General features: G+C 39.4%; 1 protein-coding gene across 1 annotated transcript in view; it reads right to left on the reverse strand.

The window, feature by feature from the left end:
• LOC136385574 (fibronectin type III domain containing protein 3C1-like) overlaps positions 1–23,645 on the reverse strand; it is an 87,063-nt gene that overhangs the window by 29,471 nt on the left and 33,947 nt on the right. Inside the window, exons 8-13 of the mRNA XM_066356639.1 lie at positions 16,553–17,677; positions 5,306–5,358; positions 4,826–4,968; positions 3,169–3,228; positions 2,660–2,798; positions 630–716 (exon numbers count right to left, since the gene is read on the reverse strand). Of these exons, the coding sequence (XP_066212736.1) occupies positions 630–716; positions 2,660–2,798; positions 3,169–3,228; positions 4,826–4,968; positions 5,306–5,358; positions 16,553–17,677 (1,607 nt within the window). The remainder of the gene's footprint in view (positions 1–629; positions 717–2,659; positions 2,799–3,168; positions 3,229–4,825; positions 4,969–5,305; positions 5,359–16,552; positions 17,678–23,645) is intronic.

Consider the following 23,645-nt stretch of genomic DNA (forward strand, 5'->3'; position numbering starts at 1 on the left):
ATAAAGCTACCATATGACCCAGCAATCCCTCTACTGGATATATACCCCCAAAACTCAAAAACATTGGTACGTAAAGACACACGCAGCCCCATGTTCATGCAGCATTGTTCACAGTGGCCAAGACATGGAAACAACCAAAAAGCCCTTTAATAGTTGACTGGATAAAGAAGATGGGGTACATATATACTATGGAATACTACTCAGCCATAAGAAATGATGACATCGGATCATTTACAACAAAATGGTGGGATCTTGATAACAATATACTGAGTGAAATAAATCAGAAAAAACTAAGATCTATATGATTCCATGCATAGATGGGACATAAAAATGAGACTCAAAGACATGGACAAGAGTGTGGTGGTTCCTGGGGGGGTGGGAAGAAGGAGAGGGATAGGGTGAGGGGAGGGGAAAGAAAAGGGCACAAAGAAAACCAGATAGAAGGTGACAGAAGACAATTTGACTTTGGGTGATGGGTATGCAACATAATGAAATGTCAAAATAACCTAGAGATGTTTTCTCTGAACATATGTACCGTGATTTATCAATGTCACCCCATTTAAATTAATAATAATAAAGAAGAAAAATAATAAAAAAATGATACAAATTAATAAATTATAGCCACCTACCCTGAACTTGTATGTAGCACTTCTCTGAAGATTTCTTACACTGCATGAGAGGTCTTCTCCATTGTATTTAGGTTTAAAATTCAACCCCTAGAAAAAAAAGATAATGTATAAGAACCAGGCAGGTCTGAGTTCAAGTTCCAACTTAAGCTTATTGTCCATCTGGGTGGTCCTGGGCAAATCCCTTAATCTCTCTGAACATTGGTTTCTCTATATAAAAAAATGGAGGTGGTTTCTACTTTAAGGATCTCATTTTTTTCAGGATGTAATATATGTGAAAGCATTTAGCATATTATGCAGAACATTTCTTGTTAGTTGCTTTATTTAAACTGTGGTTAAAATATGTACATAACAGAAAATTTATACTAGCTTTTAAAGTTGATTAACCTATTAGATATGGACTTGAAAGTTCAGAATGGAATGAAACAGTTAGTTTACCAGGGAAATAAGGAAGGGGTTTGCCCTGGTAGAAGTATGCAGAAAATCTGTGTAATTTTTACAAGGACATCTGGTAGAGGCCCAACACTGAAGAACTAACACACTTATTTGAGTCTCTATTTGGTGTTACGGCTATTGCTGCTTTTAGCTAATTTGCAAGGACTTGGGTACCTTCAGATCTCCCTGTGCAGATCTGGCTAACGTTGGCTCTCCATTGGTCCTATCCCGAAAACGCAGGCACTAAGGAATCATGCGGTTTGATTGAGTAGAAATTAATCAAATTTATTTTTTTCAGTATAAAATGCATATAAAATGTAACTAAGACTGAGGCTGGAGATTAAAGCAGATGAAAAGAAAACTTACAGATCCCGATTCCTTCATTTTTAGTACATAAGTAAGGCTGCCATTTAGGTTTGTGTTAGTTGGGGCACACCATTCTAGTGACAATTTGCAGATTCCTGCTTCTTTTAGCTTAGGGGATAAAGGTGTTGGAGGCATAATTTCTGATGTATGGAAGACTGCTAGAATCACAGAAATAAATTAAGATGAGAAATGAGTTTCAGGTTCTTATTGAAGTATAGACTTTCAGTATTGCATTAATTCAGTGTACCTCAAGCCAGTTTTTTGCCAGATAATTTGAATATTTTGTAGAAGTCAGTTTAAGGATCTTGTGCTGTTTCATGGTACTCATATAGCAACTTTTGAAGTCTTTACCTTTGGCCTTAATGGTATGCACAAATATTAGAATGTTATAAGATGCTATAAATAACAAAAATTTATAATATTAGTAATCATTTACAACCAAATTATTAAAAAAATAAAACTGTTAGGAGGCAAAGGGGTGATAAGTGGTGATGAAAGGAAATTTGACTTTGGGTGGTGAGTAGACAATACAATATACAGATGATGCATTATAAAATTGTACACCTAAAACCTATATAATTGTATTAACTAATGTCACCCCAATAAATAGATTAAAATAAAATAAATTTAAAAATATTTTTTTTATCTCATCCATTTCCAAAAATAAGCTGTTTATTTTGGAACCATTATTATTGGAACCCTAAAAATATTAGGAAGATAAGATTATGATGGGCTGGTTTTTCACATAAATTATGTATGTGTATAAATATATATACTATACTTATAAAGTGATAGAAATTACTGTAAAAATTATCTGCTTAAATTTTATTTTTGAAGCAATACAAATATTAAAACTAAAATGCATTCTTTACAGTTTATAAGTCACACCCAAATTCTGTTCTGGTGTCTTCCAAATTTTGTGCAATAAAGAAAGTTGTTACTTAGTAAATAGGGAGGTACAGTTATTGGTAGCTACAATTATAAATACATTTAAGTTGTAGAAACTGACAATTCAACTTTTAAATTATTGAAATTCTGATGGACATTTCTCAATTTACTTGATGCTTGATATAGAAAGAAGAGAAACATAGCCTGGAGAAGGAAAAGTGTTAAGGAAATAGGTCAGATAAGACATGCATATTTTCATATTTAAAATTCAGGACACAGTAGAAAGAACGTTTTTAAATGGAAAAAACACATGCTTGAGGAGTTTTTGGCAGTAAAATCCTTACTTTCCATTGTAAATTCAGGCTGCTCTTGGATTGGTTAATCAGTGCAGGTGCCAATGGAGGGTTTGGTTCGCACCCTGGAGTTGTGAAGCTCACCACTTCAGACACAGTTTTATGTGCTGATCCTCTGATGGTTGTAATTCTAAAAATGTAATGATAATTGTTGTAAGCTCTCAACTATTTATCCTAATATATGTATTAAATTGCATATTTGAATTTCCAGATCCATTACTTGGGAAATAATTATAAAATATTTTCTAATAAGATCAAGCTGGATTGTTGCGAATAATGGTTCCCAAATGACCCTATCACCTGTTCTGAATGAACGAAAGTGAACTTCTTTAATGCTGGAATTAGGGGAGGTTGTTTTGAAGCTTGAAGGAAAGACCACCCTGCTAGAGTAGCAAGGCTGACTACAGGAATCATAAGTAGTGAGCTGTGAACTGATACAGACTGCGGAATCTGGCTGGCTACAGTGTGTGTGGGGGAGTTGTGTAGGATGGAGTTCTTACCTTACAAAATAGGCCATGGATGGTTGTAGCTCAAGTAGAGTAAATGTAATTCCATTGCCACTGTGAAGATAATCTCTATTTATAATAGATTTTGCACATATTTCAAAGTTAAGTAACATTCTTAATCTTATGTAGTCAATGGATCAAGAAGCACAATTCTCTTTGAAGTTTAGGTAACTTTAACCAATTTTATATGAATGCAAAAAAATGATATTAATAATTAAAATTTGTCATTTTCATGCCAAATTAATAAAGCTTTAGGAAATGAAACTTGATCATCTTAACCACTGCAACTTCTTCACATTGTAATAACACAAATTTGTCTTTAACTGGCTTACTTTAAGTAACGTTGATGTGAAAAGTTTTAAAGACACCATAAATCATGTAATATGTTCATGAAGCCACATAGAGCAATATTTCTAGGGTGGGCATGTACCTGCTATAGTGAGTAAAGTAACTATGCTCCCACACCTACATTTTCCTGAGCTAATTAATAGTCATAAGTACCTAGGTATACACTACCACCTGATTGAGCTCCTTAAGGCTCTAAACCCTGCAATAGCCTCCAAAAAGAGCTAAAATTTTGTCACTGCTAAGCAAAGTCAGCTCAAAATTGTAGGGTAATCAGATGTATAGGCAAGTATATATTTTATTTAAAAAAATGACTCCTATGAAGTACATAACACCAGAAAAAGACCACCATGTAAATTAAAGCAAAATTTAATTTTATAAGTAATTTTTCATCACATTTTACAATTCCTATTTCTTTAGTCAATATAAAAGATTGTACATTATAATTCTTAAATTTAAAAATTCTAGTCACTATTTATAAAATAAACAAAACTTTACATAGTAACTAACTGAATTCAAATCTTTCCTTTGAATATCTGAATAAAGATGACAAATTCTAGCAAATAAAGTTTAAAACATGTTATGATATTTAAAGTATTGAACAGACAAATCCACTTCTCTGTCTTGCCTGGCTGTTTGGTGTACAAAAGAATTTCTCTTTTCTTCCCCACTTAGGGGTTCCTTTCTACTGTGCCTCTCTCAGCCTTTTCTCCTTTAGATTGCATGTCCCTATCCAGTTGAGAAGCTATTGGAAGAGGTTGGCTATGTTCTTGCTGTGTCCTCCACTGTATCTTCTCTAGTCCTGGCTCTATCTTCTGAACACATTCTTAAGTTCATCTTGCTCCACTTGATAGCTAACTCATATAATGAAATTTTCAGGAGACCAAAGTCTTACATTTCCTATGCAATGCAAATATCTCGCTTGTATGCCCAAGCCCTACCATCATGTGAAACTTTCTGCTGCTCTACAATGATATAAGTGAAAAAAAGATAATTAAGAATTGAGGGGAAAATTTTCTTTCCTTAGTCTAAACTTTTTAAATAGAAAAACTGTAAACTAGGAGAACAGACCAGTTAATATTTAAATGTTCCTTAGTTCTAACATACTTATGATTCAATAAATTTTGTCAATTGGCCTGGCAACCTATCATTTAATAAAACTAGTTTTATAGAAAATTGCATTCAAAGCTTGGAAAAAATGCAAAAAAATCTTTAGAACTTAGCCTAGATTTAAGTTGAGATCCGTATGTTTAGCTAGCATATTTAAATTGAAGAAGAAATGAGAGATGATTAAAAAGAGATTTACCTGTACACATTTTTATATTTTCCATTTTTACTGCTCTTAGATATTGCCAATTCAAACGTTACAGGAGATTTAGTATGATTACATTTCTCAGAACCATGTGGTTTCCATGAAATAATAGCAGATCTTGTTCGAATATCAGACACCTAAAATAAATAATAAAAATTTAAGTAGCATATCTAAAAATTATAATCTGTAATTTATGATATAATCTTTTCCTAAGTCTCACACGATGCTAAGTATATCTTGCTCTTCATATTAGGTGCTTAAATACTGTGATTAGACAATGAGCCATTAATATTATCTTTAGCAATGCCACACTAGATTGTTATATATTAAATAGCTAAAAGAGATTATAAAATTTTAACCAGATAACAGCTTCAAATGATAACTTTGCTAGAGAAAAATATCATGGAATTTGCATGTTTAAAAATGACAAAGTAAATTAAAAGGAATATTTAAATATTCACTTCAGTTACTTACTACAGGTTTCTCAACGCTAAAACAGCATGACTTCCCATGTCCTGTTCTGCATTCTAAAAGTAAAAATAAAAACATAAACAATATTACATTGGCAAAAAACAAGGGAAAGAAGTTAGATGGCTATTATACAATTACAAATACATCATCTTCAAGAGACCTTCTAAACACTTAGTAGCAATTTACATTAAAAGTTTTAAAAGAGCCTGACCAGGCGGTGGCGCAGTGGATAGAGCGTCAGACTGGGATGCGGAAGACCCAGGTTCAAGACCCCGAGGTTGCCAGTTTGAGCGCGGGCTTATCTGGCTTGAGCAAAAAGCTCGCCAGCTTGGACCCAAGGTCGCTGGCTCGAGCAAGGGGTTATTCGGTCTGCTGAAGGCCCACAGTCAAGGCACATATGAGAAAAGCAATCAATGAACAAGTAAGGTATCACAATGCGCAACGAAAAACTAATGATTGCTGCTTCTCATCTCTCCATTCCTGTCTGTCTGTCCCTGTCTATCCCTCACTCTGACTCTCTCTCTGTCTCTGTGAAAAAATAAAAAAAAAATTAAAAAAAAAAGTTTTAAAAGAGCCGTCTAAAGTGTATACTGTTAAGGATTTCTGGTCAAGATGGTGGCATAGTAAATGAAGTACGCACATCTTCCCACAATCACATCAAAATAACAATGAAACTACAGGAAAACCATCATGCAAAGCTGCATGAAAATCAAGGTGAACAGAAGTCCTACAACTAAAGATTTTTAAAAAGCCAAATTGAGTCTCATAAGAAGGGCAGAGATGTGGAACTAGCCGGTCCCACACCTATGTGTGGCAGATAAAAATCAGGAAGGATATCTAGGCTTTGCAAATCCTCCCTGAAGAGCCAGGGGTCCCAGTCCCATACCAGACCCCCCCCCCCCAGCCCAGTGTTCCAGTGACAGGAAGAGAAGTTCCTATACCTTCTGGCTGTAAAAACCAGCAGGGCCTGACCTGTGGTGGCGCAGTGGATAAAGCGTCGACCTGGAACACTGAGGTCACCAGTTCAAAACCCCACGCTTGCCTGGTCAAGGCACATATGGGAGTTGATGCTTCCTGCTCCTGCCCCCCTTCTCTCTCTCTCTCTCTCTCTCTCTCTCTCTGTGTTTCCCTTCTCTAAAATGAATTTTTAAAAAGTTGTTAAAAACCCCAGCAGGGATTGTGTCTGAGTGAGATTGGAAGGCTACTGGAGTGGAGTTCTAGGCAGTTCCTCTTAAAGGGCCTGTACATGGGTATAATAAGACTCACTTCCTCTGAGCTCCAGCACTGGGACAGCAGCTTGAAAGGCATCAGAAACATGCAGGGAGTAACTGAATTGTCCAGCATCAGAATGAGAGCTGGGAGGACAGCTTCTTGCCAGACAAAAGTGCTGACAGAAGCCATTGTTTCTTTTCTGAGACCATCCCACCCCCACAGAGCCAGATGGTGTATGCCATATCTGAGACTCCCAACATGTCTCATACTGTTTGCTCCATCCTGGTGATTCCCTAGGAGCCTGCCCCACCCAACTTGTGGGCCTACCTAAGCTGTTTGCAATGACTTTTCCATATGAATGGCCAGTTTTGGCTCATGCTTCAGACTTTCCTAAAATCTCTTAAACAAGTAGCATCTGGCCTCAGTGTGCTCTGATCTCTTCATAAGTGGTTCCAGGACTGGCACTAGCAGCAGCTGGCCTTGCTTCACATCTTGGTCTGAATACCTCCATGTACAGAACAAAAGCAGCTATATGCAGATCACTTTTTAGCTCATGGCCAGTGGCCCTGGACAAAACACAAGTGGTAACTGATCTTGGTCTTCATCTCTTGGGAGGCCCCAGAACCAATGCACCAAATGGACAGCTTCAGACCACATAAAAGTACCACCCAAATATCTCCACAAATGGCACACTCAAGGATTGGACTCGGCAGGCACCAGAGAGCCACTGAAGTAATTCCTGCTCTGTAAAGTAGGCAGTTACAGCCAGTCCTTGGCAGCCAGCTGGCCTGGGGGTAAATACCTCCCATTAATACGCCAACAGCAATGAAAGCTCAACTATATATAACAGGAGGGTGTGCTCAGCCTACATAGAGGAAGGGATGTGCCTGGAGAACCCAGCTGAGGTGACTGGAGAGGCTGTGCCACTGGGCCTACAGAACACTTACTACTGTAAGCCATTCGACCAAGCCCAGGAGATGTAGCAGCTCTACCTAATACATAAAAACAAACACAAGGGGGCTGCCAAAATGAGGAGACAAAGAAATATGTCCAAAATGAAAGAACAGAGCAAAACTCCGGAAGAAGAATTAAACAAAATGGAGACAATCTACCAGATGCAGAATTCAAAACACTGGTTGTAAGGATGCTCAATAAACTTAAATAGTCAAAAGCATAAAAAAGAACACATAAACCATAGAAATGGACCAGTCAGAAATGAAGGATACAGTAACTGAAATGAAGAATAATTTACAGGGAATCAACAGTAGAGTAGATGAAGCTGAGAATCAAGTCAACAATTTGGAATATAAGGAAGCAAAAAACACCCAATTGGAACAAAAAGAAAAAAGAATCCCCCCCAAAATGAAAACAGTACAAGGACACTATTCCTCGGAGACAAATTCAAATGTACCAATATTCACATCATGGGGTGGCCAGAATAAGAAGAGACAGAGCAAGAAATTGAAAACCTATTTGAAAAAATAATGAGAGAAAACTTCCCATACCTCATGTAAGATACAAATATACAAGTCCCAGAAGCTCAGAGAGTCTCAAACAAGATGAACCCAAAGAGGGCCAAACCAACACTCATCATAATTAAAATGTAAAATGTTAAAGACAAAAAGAGAATATTAAAAGCAGCAAGAGAAAAGCAGTTAGTTACCTACAAGTGTAACTGGGAGTAAATATGCTGTATCACCGATTTATTGATATTACTCTACCGCGCTATAAAATAGAGCTAAATAAGAATCTACTAACAAAGCAAGTTTATAAAAAAAAATTTGTAAAATGTTAAATCCAGTTTGTTGTTCTTATAAACATGATTCAAAATTACTAGTTTAGCGATTACAGTTATGTATTCTGTATGAAATCAAAGGTATATAGTCAATCCTGTACTTTCACTACTGGCCAAGCTCTTGTTACAGTTGAAAGCCCTGTTACCCTCCAGCTGAAGCACATAAAGGGTAACATCCAAGCAAGGTGAGTAAACAGAAGCAGGAGCTACATGCACCTCAGCCACCCCTTCCTTTTCCTTAATAATCCCACCACACTGAGGCTTGCACACTTCTGATTTTTGTTCAAGGCCAAGAGGACAGCCTAATTGTGGAAATCTTTGGACACTTCTTACATGAAACAAAACCCCTAATTTATAAGTTACTTGCTAGATTTAATTCCTGACAACCAACAGAACAGACTCCAACCTTCAGATGTGCCAGCTCCCAGAGATGTGTTGACCTTCAATCAGTTATTTAAACATACTGGGATAGCTCCCAGTAGCCACCCCGCAGCAAAGAATTTTCAACCCTCTCCTTTGATTCCTTTGTTCTTTTTTGTTCATTCCCCTTTCTTTATTTATAAAACCCTTGCACAGAGCAGAAGGGGAAGATGGAGTTTTGAGGACAGGGCTCCCTCAGGTGGCCCACACTTGAATAACCCTCTTTCTTTTGCATCAGAGCCTCTCCCACAATTACTGACTGTTCATCACAGCAGGTAGCCAAAACTGTGGATCATTTTTCCAGTTTCACAAGGGAGCATCCATAAGACTGTCAGCTGATTGCCTCACTGGTGGTTGGCACAGTGGATAGAACATCAACCTGGGACACTGAGGTCCCAGGTTTGAAACCCTAAAGTCACCAGCTTGAGTGTGGGCTCATCCAGCTTGAGTGAAAGCTTGCCAGCTGGAGTACAGGATCATTGCAATAATCCCAAGGTCTCTGGCTTGAGCTCCAAAGGTCACTGGCTTGATCAAGGGTTCATTGGCTTGGTTTGAGTCTCCCAGACAAGGCATATATGAGAAGCAATAAATGAACTAAAGAGCCACAACTATGAGTTAATGTTTCTCATCTCTCTTCCTGTCTGTCTGTCTCTCATGCCAAAAAAAAAAAAAAAAAAAAAGACTGTCAACTGATTTTTCAACAGAAACTTTGCAGGCCAGAAGGAAGTGGCAAGAAATAGCCAAAGTGATAAAAAGCAAGGTCCTACAAACAAGATTGCTTCACCCAGCATTGAGAATTGAACATATAAAGAGCTTCCCAAATAAGAAAAAGACAAAGGAGTTCATCACCACTAAACCAGTATTAGATAAAATGATAGTCTTTTTTAAGAAGAAAAAAATATATAAAAAACATGAAAAATAAAATATCAATTAATACATATGTATCAACAATTTAATCTAACAAAATAAATGAACAAGCAGACTGAAATGGACTCATAGATACAAAGGTTATTTTGATGGTTGCCAGATGCAAGGGAAGTTGGGATAATGGGTCAAAACGGTGAAGGGATTAAGAAGTACAAACTGGTTGTTACAGAGTAGTCATGAGGATATAAAGTACAGCATAGGGAATATAGTCAATAATACTCTAATAACTATGTATTGTTTCAGATGAATTTGAGCTTTACTGGGCTGACCACTTAGTAAGTTATATAATGGTTAATCCCTGGGGTGTATTACTGAAACTAATATAGTAGTGTATGTCAACTATCATTGAAAAATGAGGGAAATCCAAGATGGCAGTAGAGTAGGTGGATGTTACTTACACTCACCTTTTCTCAGGAACAAACTGCAGTTATAACTAAATTAAGAACAATCATCCTAAATAACCAAATCAGGACTAAATGAAGAGGAGTCTTATAACCAAAGGTTCACAGAAGAATTCACATGAAGACTGGTAGGAAGGGCGGACACATTAAAAGTCTGGCCTTACTCTCATTAAGTGGCAGCTGAGGTTCCTGAGGCATATCTCAGGTGTGGGGGGTCCCACTGAGAAGGTGCAGCCTAAACCTTAAGCCAGGCTCCTCATCTCAGAGCACCAAAGCTGGGAAGTGGAACCCACATAGCATTCAGCTGTGAAAAGGAGTGAGGTTTCTGTCTGCCAGAGACTGAAGTCTGTGGAGATGTGGGCACCCTCTTAAAGGGTCAATACATAAAAATCTCATTCATAGCTACTTACTCTGCGTTCTGGCATAGGAAGGGCTGAGTAGACTAAAGTCACGTGAAGAGTATGAGGCTTAAAGCTCTGGAAAGACATGAGGTTAAAAACAAACAAACAAACCAGGATCCCTGTTCTGAGTCATTCTCCAACACCACAGTCACCATCACTTTTAGGTGTAGCATATAGTATCAGCCTGTAGGAAAGCAACTGCCCCACACTGTGGACTCCCTCTCACCCCACCCTGCAGAGATAGGATTCTGCTGAGGAGCCAGCAGCCTTGGCCAGGGAGTAGAGGTCTGGATAGTCATAGGGGGTGACAGAAACTCAGATGATTGGCTTTCAGGAAGGGACCATTCACCCCGCTTTACAAAAAAATCTGACTGGTGCATTCCCCTCTTGGGAGATTAAATCAAACCACACTCCTGGCTAGTGGCAGACCTACCTTTCAGGCTCCAGAGACCTCATCTTCCCAATTCCTATTGGCTCTGCCCTGTTGAGTTTGAGGCAAAATCCCAGATAGACTGAGACCTGTGGCTATGGGGCGGGGGAAAATCCACCACTTTTCCTGAAACCTGACCTGTATGTCCCCCTCAGGGGAGATCCACTAGTTTCATCCTCCTGACTCTACCAGAGGGCTCTTTCAGAGACAGCTTAATAGGCAACCAGCAGTCAAAAGGAGCTGGAGGTGGATCTCAGGATGCCTTGGGAGTTTTGTTGACATGCCCCTAAGCCTGGTGCTGGTAAAAGCTGGCCTTGGTGTTCAGTTTGGTCCTTCCTATAAATACCTAAGCCTAGAAGAGGCAGCAACAATCTGTGAATCACTTGTAGCACCAACAGGTTGCTAAGGGCCAGTCACAGCCAGTGTCTTACATTGGCCTGCACCAGGTTCCCTCCTAAGAGGCCCAGAATGGACACAACCAGTAGCCAGCTTCAGACAACAACAGAGCAATCCAGTTAACTTCACAATCAGCATATAAGGCACCAAACCCAGCTGAGGCAAATTCCACTTCTTTTGTACAGCAGCTCGCATGCTTTGGTCAAGGTACAGTCAACCAGCCTGAAGGTTGATCCCATTAACTACAGGCCAATAGAAATCAAGATTCAGTTATAACAGGAGGTTACATAACCCACATAAAGCACATCCCTGGATCATCCAGCTCAGGTGATAAAGGAGACTATACCACCAGACCCACCAGAATACCTACTACTTAAGGCCACTCCACAACAATGAGGAATAATAGAGATCTATATAATACATAGAAACAAACACAAAGAGGCAGCCAAAATGGGAAGAAAAAGAAACAGGTCCCTAATGACAGTCGAGGAGAAATCTCCATAAAAAGAACTAAATGAAAGAGATAAGCAGTTATCAGATATGCAGTTCAAAGTAATGGTTAAAGGGATGCTTAAGGAAGAAAGAATGTCAACAAAAAGATAGTAAACATAAAAATGAGACAGAAACCATAAACAGCAACTAGTCAGAAATGAAGAATATAATATCTGATATCAAGAATATGCAGGAGCCTGACCAGGCAGTGGTACAATGGATAGAGCATTGGACTGGGATGCAGAGGACCCAGGTTAGAAATCCCAAGGTCACTGGCTTGAGTGAGGGCTTGTCTGGCTTGAGCAGGGGCTCACTAGCTTGAGCGTGGGGTTGCTGGCTTGAGCTTGGGATCACAGACACGACTCCAAGGTCACTGGCTTGAAGCCCAAGGTCACTGGCTTGAGCAAGGAGTCACTCACTCTGCTGTAGTTTCTGGGTCAAGGCACATATGAGAAAGCAATCAATGAAAGACTAAGGAGCCCGAATGATGAACTAATGCTTCTCATCTCTTTCTCCTTTCCTGTCTGTTCCTATCTGTCCATCTCTGTGACTCTGTCTCTGTCAAAACAAAACAAAACAACTCCCAACAAACAAAAATCCCAGACTGAATGGCTTCACAGGTGACTTTTACCAAACATTAAAAGGAGAATGAACATTTATTATTCTCAAACTATTACAAATAATTCAAGAGGAGGGAGGACTTCCAAACTTATTTAATGAGGTCAGCATTATCCTAATTCCAAAACCCGAGAACGACACTACAAAGAATGAAAATTATAGGTCAGTATCCATGGTGAACATAAATGTTAAAATCCTCAACAAAATATTAGCAAACTGGATCCAGCAATACACTAAAAAGATTATACATATGATCAAGTGGGATTTATTCAGGGTATGCAAGTTGGTATAACAACCTCAAATCAATAAATGTGATACACCATGTAAACAAAATGAAAGATAAAAATCATGATTATATTAATAGATACAAAAAATGCATTTGATAAAATCCATTTGTGTTAAAAACTGAGTGAAGTGGGAATACAAGGAATGTACCTCAACATAATAAAGGCCATATATGACAAACCCAGAGCCAACATCATACTGAATGGCCTAAAACTACAATTGTTTTCCTTATGATCAGGAACAAGACAGGGATGTCCACTTTTACCACTAATATTCAATATAATACTGAAATTCCTAGCCATAGAAATCAGTCAAGAAGAAGAAACAAAAGGCATTCAAACTTGAAGGGAAGAAGTAAAACTGGTTTTTTTCCTTCTTTTCCAAGTGAAAGGAGGGGAGATAGAGACAGATTTCCACATGCTCCCTCACTAGGATCTACCTGGCAATCCCCATCTGGGGCCAATATTCTGCCTATCTGGGGCCATGCTCTCAACAGAGCTATTTTTAGTGCCTGAGGCAGAGGCTCCATGGAGCCATCCTCAGTGCCTGGGCCAATGCCCTTGAACCAATCAAGTAATGGCTGCAGAAGGGTAAAAGAGAGAGAGAGTGGAAGAAGGGGGAGGGAGAAGGGTGTTGAAGCAGATAGTCACTTCTCCTGTGTGCCCTGACCAGGAATTGAACCTGGGACATCCACATGCCAGGCAGATGCTCTACTACTGAGCCAACCAACCAGGGCCAAAGTAAAACTGTTATTATTTAAAGATGACATGATATTGTATACAGAGACCCCTAAAGATTCCATAAAAAACTACTAGAACTGATAAATGAATTCTGTAAAGTGGCAGAATATAAAATATATATCCAGCAATCAGTTGTATTTTTATACACATAAAATGAACTATCTGAAAGGGAAACTAAGAGAACAGTACCATTCACAATTGCCTCAAAAAAAAAATACCAAGGAATAAATTTAACCAAGTATGTACAAGGTCTATACTAAAGAAATTATAAGACACTGAAGAAATAAATGGAAGAAGATACAAACAAGTGAAAGCATATATCAGGTTTATGGATAGGCAGAATCAACAACATTAAAATGTCCATATTATTCAAACAATCTATAGATTCAGTGCAATTCCTATTAAGATACCAAAGGTATATTTCACAGAACTATAACAAATGTTCTAAAAATTTATATGGAACTCCAGATGCCCTGAATAGCCACAGCAATCTTGAGAAAGAAGAACAGAGTTTGAGGAATCACACTACCTGATATCAAACTATTTCACAAGGACATATTAATCAAAAAGCATGGTAGTGGCACAGAAAGAGACATATAGATTGATGGAACAGAATCAAGAGCCCAGATATGATGCAGTCAATTAATATTTGACAAAAGAGGGAAGAACATGCGATGGGGTAAAGATAGTCCATTCAATAAATGTTCAGAAAATTGGACAGATATGTGCAAAAAAATGAAGCTGGTCCACCTTCTTACACCATATACAAGAATAAACTCAAACTTAAAATGCAATAAAGATATAAATATTAGACTCAAAACTATAAAAATCATAGAAAAAACATAGCAGCATAATCTTGGACATTTCTCATAGCAAATTTTTTTCTGATATATCTTCTTGGATAAAGGATACAAAAGAAAAAATAAACAAATGGGACTATATAAAACTAAAGAATTTGTACACAGCAAAGAAAATCATCAACAAAAATGAAAAGACAACCCACGGCATGGGATAATATATTTGCCAATACATCTGATAAGGGATTAATATCCAAAATTTATAAAGAACTTAAAAATATCAACACCAAAAAAACAAACAATCCAATTTAAAAATGGACAACCTGGCCAGGTGGTGGCACAGTGGATAGAGCGTCGGACTAGGATGCAGAGGACCTAGGTTCAAAACCTGAGGTTGCCAGCCTTGAGCATGGGCTCATCAGCTTGTGCACAGGGTTGTTGGCTTGAGTATGGGATCATGGACATGACCCCAAGGTTGCTGGCTTAAGCAAGGTGTCACTCACTCTTTTGTAGCCCCCAGTCAAGGCACATATGAGAAAGTAGTCAACCTTAACCCTAATCCTAACCCTAACCTGATGCAACAAAGAATTGATGCTTCTCATCTCTCTCCATTCCTGTCTGTTCATCTCTATCTGTCCCTCTGTCTTTCTCTGTCTCTCTTGAAAAAGAAAGAAAGGACAAAGGAACAGAATAGACAGTTTTCTAGAGGACATACAGATGAGTCAATAGACATGAAAAGATGCTGAATGTCACTAATTATCAGAGAAATGAAAATTAAAACCATAATGAGATATCATCTCAAACTGGTCAGAATGGCTATCATCAATAAATCCACAACTAGTGCTGTCGAGGGTATGGAGCAAAAGGAACCCTTATGCAATTGGTGGAAATTCAAATTGGTACAACCACTGTAGAAAGCAGTATAGAGTTACCTCAAAAAATTAAAAATGAAAGTGCCTGTTGACCTAACAATCCCAGTTGTGGGAAAATATTCTAAGTATCCCAAAACACCAATTTGAAAGAGTATATGCACCCCTATGTTCATTGCAGCATTATTTACAGTAGCCAAGATGTGGAAATAGCTCAAGTGTCCATCAGTAGAGGAGTGCATAAAAAAGCTGTGGTACATTTACACAATGGAATTCTATGCAGCTATAATAAAGAAGGAATTCTTACCTTTTGCAATAGCATGGATGGACCTGGACAGCAATATGCTCAGTGAAATCAGCCAGTCAGAGAAAGACAAGTATCTCATGACTTAACATATACATAAAATCTAAACAAAATGAACTAATAAAGAAACTAAAGACAGATTCATACATAGGGACCAGTCTCACAGCTGTTGGGGTGGGACTGGGTGAGGGGGTATAGGGATTGAACAAAAAGGGCAGAAAAAAATAAAAGAAACAATCGTGGACATAAAAAACAGTATGATGATTATCTAGGGGGGAGAGGTCGAGATTATATGGTAGACAAATAGTAATGGACGAAGACTTGACTTGGGGTTCTGAACACACAATATGGCATAAAAAGATGTATTGTAAAGCCTGACCAGGCAGGGGTCCAGTTGATAGAGCGTTGGCTTGGGACGCTGAGGACCCAGGTTTGAAACCCCGAGATGGCTAGTTTGAGCACGGGGTCGCTGGCTTGAGCATGGGATCATAGACTTGACCCCGTGGTTGCTAGCTTGAGCTCAGTGGTCACTGGCTTGAAGCCCAAGGTTGTTAGCTTGAGCCCAAGGTCACTGGCTCAGCTGGAGCACCCCAGTCAAGGCACACATGAGAAAGCAATCAATGAACAACTAAAGAGACAGTAGAAGTTGATGCTGCTCATCTCTCTCCCTTCCTGTCTGTCTGTCTGTCCCTCTTTTCCTCTTTCACTAAAAACAGAGATGATTTGTAGAAATGGACACCTGAGACATATAATTATGTTAACCAGTGTCACCTCAATAAATTTTAAAAAATGAAAAAGAAAAATGATTTAAAGTATATACTATTAAACAAACTCAAACAAAAGATGAAGAAGTCCCCAATTTAAATAAAATTATGTGAACTTGTTAGGACTGTAGAGTAATTTGCAATGTTTCACTGAAGACAACTAGAAAAAACTATGTGTTGTGCACATGAGTTACCAGACACATTTTGCATAAAGACTGAAATTTCTTCATGATTTGAAAAGGCATCTTAATTGTGTTCTCATTAAGATTTAAGGATGGGGTACAAAGAAGACAAAGGGAAATGGACACAGAACATGGCAACTACATGTTTAAAATATCCTGAGATTTGTAAATATTAAATGCTTATTCATTGGCAACAAAAGCAATCTCCTGACTTTACCTTTTTCTGATGCATTTGATGATGGGCTCTTGTTTTGTTTTCCACCTAGTTTCTGCTTGATATCTCTGCTTCTCATAGCACTCCGTTTTTTTGTATGATTAATTTCAACATGAGCACTAGCAGTGTTGGACATGCTGGCAGTACTGGAAGTAGTGAGAGCTCCATCAGTGGCAGCCATGCTGGGAGAATTGTCAGAGATGGTTGTGTTGGGAGCACTGTCAGAAATGGAAGATCTTGTAATATTGACAATAGGTGATGATCTGGGAGTACTGTCAAAGGTGGAAGTTTGGGGGGCATAATTCATGCTGGAAGGGATGGAGATTCTATCAATAGTAGAAGAATGTAGAGCATTATCTGTGGTGGAAGTACTAGGAACATGGTCAGTAGAATTCCTGGGAGTATTGTCAGCAAAATAAATGCTTGGAGGGTTATCAACAGTGTAAGTACTGTGAGTATTGTCAGCAGTGTGAATGTTCACATTATTATTCACAGTATAGGTACTTGGAGCATTGTTCACAGTGTAGGTACTCGGAGTATTGTCCACAGCGTAGGTGCATGAAGCATTGTTCACAGTGTAGGTGCTCGTGCTCAAAGTATTGTTAACTGTGTAGGTTTTCGGAGTATTGTCCACAGTGTAAGTTCTTGAAGTATTGTCAACAGTATAGGTACTCAGAGCATTGTCCATAGTGTAGGCGCTCAAAGTATTGTCAACAGTGTAGGTTCTTGGAACATTGTCCACAGTGTAGGTTCTTGAAGTACTGTCAATAGTGTAGGTGTGTTGACTGTTGTCCACAGTGTAGGTACTCAGAGCATTGTCCACAGTGTAGGTGCTCAAAGTATTGTCAACAGTATAGGTGCTTGGAGCATTGTTCACAGTGTAAATGCTTGAAGTATTATCAACAGTGTAGGTGCTTAGAGTATAGTCCACAGTGTAAGTACTTGGAGTACCAGGAATACTAGAAAAATCATTAGTTTTGCTTACAAGCAAAGAGGTATTGTTAAGCATATAGCTATTCCTATGTCCATCAACTTGATGTTCTCTCATATTTTTCTTCATATATTCTTCCATTTTTGCAGCCCTTTCATCAAGTTGGTTATAATTTGCTCTTCCGTGGGAATAGGTTTCTAAAGGAGACAATGAAATGCTGTTTAATAATTATAATAATTACATACATGAAGATCTTTTAAATCTTTTTAAACCAACAAAAAGCACTAAAAAACCATGTTTTACTTTAAATTTTTTCCTACTTTGCTTTAATATAGATATTAGACATGTGTGTGTATTTTTATAATGAATTCATATGTACAGAAAGAAAAACATGAGCAAATATAGGCAGTGTTTTCCTAGGGAATAAGTCTACTTTCAGATTTTAATGTCCTAAGATGGTTGTAATGTTGATCCCTCAGATCCTTTATATTCACACTGTAGGCATTAATGATCAAAACATTCTTTGCCCTGGCCGGTTTGCTCAGTGGTGGAGCATCGGCCTGGCATGTGGAAGTCCCGGGTTCGATTCCCGGCCAGGGCACACAGGAGAAGCGCCCATCTGCTTCTCCACCCCTCTCCCTCTCCTTCCTCTCTGTCTCTCTCTTCCCCTCCTGGAGCCAAGGCTCCATTGGAGCAGAGATGGCCCGGGCCCTGGGGATGGCTCCATGGCCTCTGCCTCAGGCGCTAGAGTGGCTCTGGTCACAACAGAGTGACGCCCCGGATGGGCAGAGCGTCGCCCCCTGATGGGCATGCCAGGTGGATCCCGGTTGGGCGCATGCAGGAGTCAGTCTGACTGCCTCCCCGTTTCCAGCTTCAGAAAAATACAAAAAACAAAAAAAAAACCCCAAAACCCCACATTCTTTTAAGACTTCTGGTCAGGTGACAAAAATGTTAAACACTGTGCTCACCTCTCCCATTACCTTACCAAAATTACAACTAAGTTATATATAAAACAATCAACATTGAGAACCACAACCTGAAGACTAGCTAAAGAGAACTCCTATAACTAAGGATATAAAGATAAACCACATGGAGACTGGTAGGAGAGGCAGAGGTATAAAACAGGCTAGTCCCACACCCACGTATGACAGTTAAGAAATGAGAGGGAGAATGAAGAACACTCCTCCTAGAATTGTACATAAGGATTTTGGCTCATACCACCTATCCAGAAAATTGCAACCCTTGTGGTCTCCTTGAAGCTTCAACTAAGAGTCACAGTATAGTGGTGCCTTTCCCTAGTAGCTCAGAATTTACCATGAGTGACTGAGACCAATCTCAGTGTTATCTTCCCATCACCAAGCAAAGCTGAACAAAGTCAAGCCATAGACTTATGATCAATTTCAAAAGAAACAAACAAATACAGAGATGGTAGAATATTAATACAGGTACATAGTAAAATTAGAAAAAAATAGGTATCATCCAACATTTTCTGACTCAATTTGAGAGGGAGAAAACTGGAGTGGTTAGGTCTTCTGTCAGGAGAAGCAAAGATTCGGGATTTGGAGAGATACTGAACTAAAGTGGCTACAGAATATGGGGTTACTGCTAGTGTTCCCATGTTCTGTGGGCAGCCTGCACTGGGGTCAGAGACATAAAAATTTCTAAGTACAGAAACCCAGCCTCTGAGATCCTGCCTCCCTCCCCTCACATAATATGGAGAGTAGAAGAGACATACTACACAGCTAGTTATACAGGACCACTCTTTCCCCAGAAGAACAAGATGCTCTTTGTCTGGTCCTCTGGTCTGTTGAGATGCTGAGAGGAGCACCCAGAGGCTTGAGATCACCATTGCTAACATTGTAAACCTCACAGTATGCCCCACCCATCATTGTGACTGCAGTCCCACCTCCATCATCCCCATAGCAGCTTTTCAGCAGAGGTCAGCCTGAAATTTTACAGAGAAAATAATTGTAGCCCAGGCCCACCTACTGGAAAAAGAGAAAAACCTTTTGGAAGTACTTCTTTTCTGGTCACTTGGTTTTTAGGAGGGAATCATTTTCTTTCTTATATTTCTTGTTATTTTTAAGGTTTTTGTTGTTTTGTTTTTGATTATTATTTTTTCTTTTTCTTTTATTTCTTGTTTTCTGCTCTTTTATTTTTAATTTTATAATGTTTTTATTTTGTCATTTTTGCTTTATTTTTTTTTTGTACTTAGTGAAAGAGACAGAGAGGAACAGATAGGGACAAACAGGTAGAAAGGGAGAGAGATGAGAAGCATCAATTCTTTATTGTGGCACCCTAGTTGTTCATTCATTGCTTTCTCACATGGGCTTATCTGGGGGCTCCAGCAGAGTGAGTGATCCCTGCTCAAACCAGTGACCTAGGGGCTCAAGCCAGCAACCATGGAGTCATGTCTATGATCCCACACTCAAGCCGGTGACCCTACAGTCAAGCTGGTGAGTGTACACTCAAGTGCCATGAGGCCATGTTAAAGGTGACAACCTTGGAGTTTTGAACTTGGGTCTTTGGTTTTCCAGGCCAACACTATCCACTGCACCACTGCTTGGTCAGGCAATCCCAATGTCATTTTTTTACAGAAATAGAACAAAAAAAATACCAGATTTGTATGGAAACATAAAGACCCCAAATAGCAAAAGCAATCCTGAGAAAAAGGATTGAAACTGAAGGTATCACACTACCTGGCTTCTAGTTATACCACAGGGCCATGATAATCAAAATAGCATGGTATTGGCAAAAAAAACAGACATACAGACTAATGGAACAGAATCAATAGCCCAGAAATAAAACCACATATTTCTGAAAACAATCTTTAACCGAGGAGCCAAAAACACACAGTAGAGAAAAGAAAGCCTCTTCAATAAATGGTGCTGGGAATATTGAAAAGTCACATGCAAAAGAATGAAAATTGGCTACCACCTGTCCCTATGCACAAAAATTAATTCAAAATAGATCAAAGACTTGAATATAAGACCTGAAACAATAAATTGCATTGAAGAAAATATAGGTACTAAACTTATGGACCTTGGCCATAGAGAACAATTTATGAATTTTACCTAAAGGCAAGGAAAGTAAAGGCAACAATAAATGAATGGGACTATATCAAACTAAAAAGTTTCTGCACAGCGAAAGAAACCGACAACAAAACAAAAAGACAACTACGTGGGAGATGATATGTACAAACAACAGCTCTGAATAAAGGCTTAATGTCCAAAATATATAAAGAACTCACAATGCTCAGCAACAAATAAGCAAAAAATCTAATTAAAAAAATGAGGAGAAGACCTGAACAGGCACTTCTCCCACGAAGAAACACAAATGGTCAACAGATATATGAAAAGATGCTCATCTTCACTAGCTATTAGAGAAATACAAATCAAACTACCATGAGATACCACCTGACAGTTGTTAGATTGGTTGTTATCAACAAGACAGGTAATAACAAGTGTTGGAGAGGCTGTGGAGAAAAAGCAACCTTTATTTATTGCTGGTGGAAATGTAAACTGGTACAGCCATTATGGAAGAATGTTTGCTGGTTCCTCAAAATATTAGGAATAGAGCTACCATATGACCCAGCAATCTCTACTGGGTATCTACCCAAAAAACTAAAAAACACTGGTACATAAAGACACATGGACCCCCATGTTTATTGCAGCATTATTCACAGTGGCCAAGACGTGCAAACAGCCAAAGTTTCCCTAAATAGAAGACTGGATAAAGAAGAAGTGGTACATATATACAATGGAATACTACTCATCCATTAGAAATAATGACATATTGCCAATTATGACAACATGAATGGACCTTGAGAACATTACTCTGAGTGAAATAAGTAAATCAGGAAAAGTTAAGAATTATAATTTCATACATAGGTGGGATATAAACTGAGACTCATGGACGTAAACAAAACTGAAGTGTTCATCAGGTGGATGGGGACAGGGAAAGGGGAGTAAAGAAGGACAAATATATGGTGATGGAAAATGAGTTGACTTTGGGTGATGGGCACATAACACAATCAACAGTTCAAATGCTATAGTGATGTTCACCTGCAACCTATGTACTCTTATTGATCAATGACACCCCATTACATTTAATTTAAAATTTTAAAAAAGTGTCTCTTGAGACTTCCAGTTAAGATGATGGAGTAGGAACATGCTACTTATGCCCCTTCCCATGACCACATCAACATTACAACTAAATTATACAAAAACCATCTTTGAGTACTATCTTTTTTATTTTTTTGTATTTTTTCTGAAGCTGGAAACGGGGAGAGACAGTCAGACAGACTCCCGCATGCGCCTGACCAGGATCCACCCGGCACGCCCACCAGGGGTGACGCTCTGCCCCTCCGGGGCGTCGCTCTGCCGCAACCAGAGCCACTCTAGCACCTGGGGCAGAGGCCAAGGAGCCATCCTCAGCACCCGGGCCATCCTTGCTCCAATGGAGCCTTGCTGCGGGAGGGGAAGAGAGAGACAGAGAGGAAGGAGGGGGGGTGGAGAAGCAAATGGGTGCTTCTCCTATGTGCCCTGGCCGGGAATCGAACCCGGGTCCCCCGCACGCCAGGCCGACGCTCTACCGCTGAGCCAACTGGCCAGGGCTTTGAGTACTATCTTGAAGACTACTGGAATGGAACTACTATAACTGAGGATATAAAGAAGCCATCTTGAAACTGGTAAGCAGGGTGGAGAAGCGAAATGGGATAGTCCCACTGCCACACATGGCAGTTAAGAATCATGAGGAATATCTTGGCTGTGGAGGTCCCTACCAAAGATTGAGGGGTCCTAGGCTTATGCTGGAGTCCCCAGCCCAGAGCATTAGTGCTGAGAGGAGGAGACCCCACAACAGCTCGCTGTGAAAATCAGCAGATTCTTTCTGAGTGAGACACAAGGCTGCTGTAAACACTAGAATTCTCTTAAAGGGGACAAGGAGGAACTCACTCATTCAAACACTACCTGTAAGCTCCAGAGAAGGGACTGGAACTCAAAAATCACCAGGGACATACAGGCAAGGCCTGAATTGCCTGACTTCAGGAAGAGAACTGGAGTGGCAGATCTCTCTAAGACTGGCTAATGCCATTGTTCCTTTGTTGAGACCTCCACCCCACCACTTTACAGCCTGCACCAAATCAGCATCTTCATCAACCTGGATAACACCACTCACATCCCTCCCTGGTGGGTCTCTGAGACACCACCCCACCTGATTCTCATACTTGGCCCAAACCTCTTAATCCTCATAAACTGCCAACGTGAGCCCAGGCTTCAGACTTTCCTCAAATTTCTCAAAGGTCCACAAACCTAAAACAAACAGCAGTTGGCCTCGGTGTGCCCTGTACCTCATGCTAAGTGTCCCCAAGCCTGGCACTAGTGGCAGCTAGCCTTAGTTTGCAGCATGACCACTTTCAGGTGGTTCCAAGTCCAGCAAAGGCAGTAGCTACCCTGGCCTTCACTGGAGTACAACACAAGAGGCCCCAAAACCAATGCACCTATTAGCTGGATTCAGAACATTCCAGAACACAATCCAATTGGTGCCACAAATGACATACATGCTCTGTAGGGTCAGCCCCCATACAACAACTTGTGTGCTGTAGTTATAGCCTGTCCTCAAAGCCATTCAGCCTAAGGGGCAAACCGATCCACTAATGTGTCAACAGTAACCAAGGCTCAGCTACAACAGGTAAGCACACACAACTCACACAAGACAGCCCTGGAACAACCAGCTGAAGAGATTGGGGAAACTTTACCACTGGGCCCTGCAGGATAACTACTACATAAGGACACTCTGCAGACTGGAAATGTAGCAGATCTATCCAATACATAGAAACAAACAGGGCAGCCAAAGTGAGGAAACAAGGAAACATATCTCCAGAGAAAGGACAGAACAGTACTCCAGAAAAAGAACTAAACAAAATAGAGGCAAGCAATCTACTGGATATAGAGTTCAAAAGACTGGTTAGAAGGATGCCCAATGAACTTAGATGCAGAATAGGTTGGCAATAACATGGATAAACCTAGAGGGTGTCATGCTAAGTGAAATGTTGAGAAAGACAAATACCATATGATTTCACTTATTTGTGGACTCAAAAGAGCAAAACAAAACAAAACAAAACAAAACAAAAAAGAACAAAACAAACAAAAACCAGAAATAAAC

Source organism: Saccopteryx leptura, chromosome X, assembly GCF_036850995.1.
Source record: "Saccopteryx leptura isolate mSacLep1 chromosome X, mSacLep1_pri_phased_curated, whole genome shotgun sequence".
NCBI classification, from domain to species: Eukaryota; Metazoa; Chordata; class Mammalia; order Chiroptera; family Emballonuridae; genus Saccopteryx; species Saccopteryx leptura.